Raw genomic sequence first — 2,703 nt, forward strand, 5'->3', positions numbered from 1 at the left:
AATGGTGATCTGTTTGATAATTAATACCACTGTTGTTTAAGAACATCATTCTGAATGGTGAGCTGTTTGATGCGGTGTCCGTTGCCGAGGACGATACATGGAGACGGATCCGCAGTGTCCTCTCACCTTCCTTTACCTCTGGACGACTGAAAGAGGTAGAACCATCCCTCCATCTCTCCCTTTCTATGTTTTACCAACTCATTATAGCTTGTTATAAACTCTATAAACTCCTTATAGCTTGTTATAAACTCTTTATAAACTCTATAGCTTGTTATAACTCTTCATTAACTCATTATAGCTTGTTATAAACTCTATAAACTCCTTATAGCTTGTTATAAACTCTTTATAAACTCTATAGCTTGTTATAACTCTTCATTAACTCATTATAGCTTGTTATAAACTCTATAAACTCCTTATAGCTTGTTATAAACTCTTTATAAACTCTATAGCTTGTTATAACTCTTCATTAACTCATTATAGCTTGTTATAAACTCTATAAACTCCTTATAGCTTGTTATAAACTCTTTATAAACTCTATAGCTTGTTATAACTCTTCATTAACTCATTATAGCTTGTTATAAACTCTTTATAAACTCTTTATAGCTATTTAGAAACTCTCTATTAACTCATTATAACTTATTATAAACTAACTCTTTATAGCTTGTTATAAACTCTCTATTAACTCATTATTGGGGCGGCAGCGTAGCCTAGTGGTTAGAGCATTGGGCTAGTAACCGGAAGGTTGTGAGTTCAAACCCCCGAGCTGACAAGGTACAAATCTGTCGTTCTGCCCCTGAACAGGCAGTTAACCCACTGTTCCCAGGCCGTCATTGAAAATAAGAATGTGTTCTTAACTGACTTGCCTGGTTAAATAAATGTCAAATAAATTTTAATTATAGCTTGTTAAAAACTCTTTAACTCATTATAGCTTGATGTAAACTCTTTAACTCATTATAGCTTGTTATAAACTCATTATAGCTATTTAGAAACTCTCTATTAACTCATTATAGCTTGTTATAAACTCTTTATATTCTCATTATAGCTTGTTATAAACTAACTCATTATAGCTTGTTATAAACTCTTTAGTAACTCATTATAGCGTGTTATAAACTAACTCACTATAGCGTGCTATAAACTAACTCATTATAGCTTGTTATGAACTATTAACTCATTATAACTTGTTATGAACTAACTCATTATAGCTCATTATAAACTCTTTATAAACTCATTATAGCTTGTTATAAACTCTTTATATTCTCATTATAGCTTGTTATTATCTCATTATAGCTTGTTATAAACTAAGTCATTATAGCTTGTTATAAACTCTTTATAAACTCATTATAGCTTGTTATAAACTATTAACTCATTATAGCTTGTTATAAACTAACTCATTATAACTTGTTATAAACTCTTTATTAACTCATTATAGCTTGTTATAAACTCTTTACTAACTCATTATAGCTTGTTATGAGCGATTAACTCATCATAGCTCGTTATAAACTCTTTTCTAACTCATTATCGCTTGTTATAAACTCAAACCTAAATCAAATCAAATTGTATTAGTCACAAACACATAGTTAGCAGTTATGGGTGTTATGGTGTTATATTAGGATGTCGAAATCTGGAGTATAAAATTATATATATATAAGTATATATTCTTAAAATGGATTTTTACCTTTATTTAATTAGGAAAGTCAGTTACAAACAAATTCTTATTTACAATGACGGCGTAGGAACAGTGGGTTAACTGCCTTGTTTTTAGTGGCAGAACAACAGATTTTTACCTTGTCAGCTCCGGGATTCGATCTAGCAACCTTCCGGTTACTAGTCCAACGTCCTAACCACTAGGTTATCTGCCTCCCCTAATGTGATGGGATGTATAGACATCATGTACATTATGTTGATAGAATATATAGCAAATCTGTAGAATACATGGATAGAATTGTATACAGTTGAAGTGGGAAGTTTACATATACTTAATATGGAGTCATTAAAACTCGTTTTTCAACCACTCCACAAATTTCTTGTTGACAAACTATAGTTTGGGCAAGTCGGTGAGGACATCTACTTTGTGCATGACAAAAGTACATTTTTCCAACAATTGTTTACAGACAGATTATTTCACTTATAATTCACTGTATCACAATTCCAGTGGGTCAGAAGTTTACACACGCTAAGTTGACTGTGCCTTTAAGTTTGGAATATTCCAGAAAATTATGTCATGGCTTTAGAAGCTTCTGATAGGCTAATTGACATCATTTGAGTAAATTGGTGGTGTACCTGTGGATGTATTTCAAGGCCTTCCTTCAAACTCAGTGTCTCTTTGCTTGACATCATGGGAAAATCAAAAGAAATCGGCCAAGACCTCAGAAAAAAAATGTAGCCCTCCAAAAGTCTGGCTCATCCTTGGAAGTAATTTCCAAATGGTCAGTCAGTCAGTCGGTCGGTCGGTCTGTCTGCAGTATATACACAAATCAACAAAAGTATGTGGACACCTGCTCGTCAAACATCTCAATCCACAATCATGGGCATGGAGTTGGAATCTAGTTTGCTTTTAATTATATCTTTCCATCTCTCTCTACCTCTACCTCTCTCTCTCTACCTCTACCTCTCTCTCTCTACCTCTCTACCTCTCTCTCTCTACCTCTCTCTCTACCTCTCTCTCTACCTCTCTCTCTCTACCTCTCTCTCTACCTCTCTACC

The 2,703-nt window shown here is 33.5% G+C and overlaps 1 protein-coding gene across 1 annotated transcript in view; it reads left to right on the forward strand.

Annotated features, from left to right (window-relative positions):
• LOC116371407 (cytochrome P450 3A27-like) overlaps positions 1-323 on the forward strand; it is a 6,064-nt gene extending 5,741 nt beyond the window's left edge. The window contains exon 5 of the mRNA XM_031820275.1: positions 42-323. Coding sequence (XP_031676135.1) covers positions 42-308 — 267 coding nt within the window. The 3' untranslated portion in view covers positions 309-323. The remainder of the gene's footprint in view (positions 1-41) is intronic.
• Positions 324-2,703: the final 2,380 nt, after the last annotated feature.

The sequence above is a fragment of the Oncorhynchus kisutch genome, unplaced genomic scaffold (assembly GCF_002021735.2).
Source record: "Oncorhynchus kisutch isolate 150728-3 unplaced genomic scaffold, Okis_V2 scaffold3203, whole genome shotgun sequence".
In the NCBI taxonomy this organism is placed as follows: domain Eukaryota; kingdom Metazoa; phylum Chordata; class Actinopteri; order Salmoniformes; family Salmonidae; genus Oncorhynchus; species Oncorhynchus kisutch.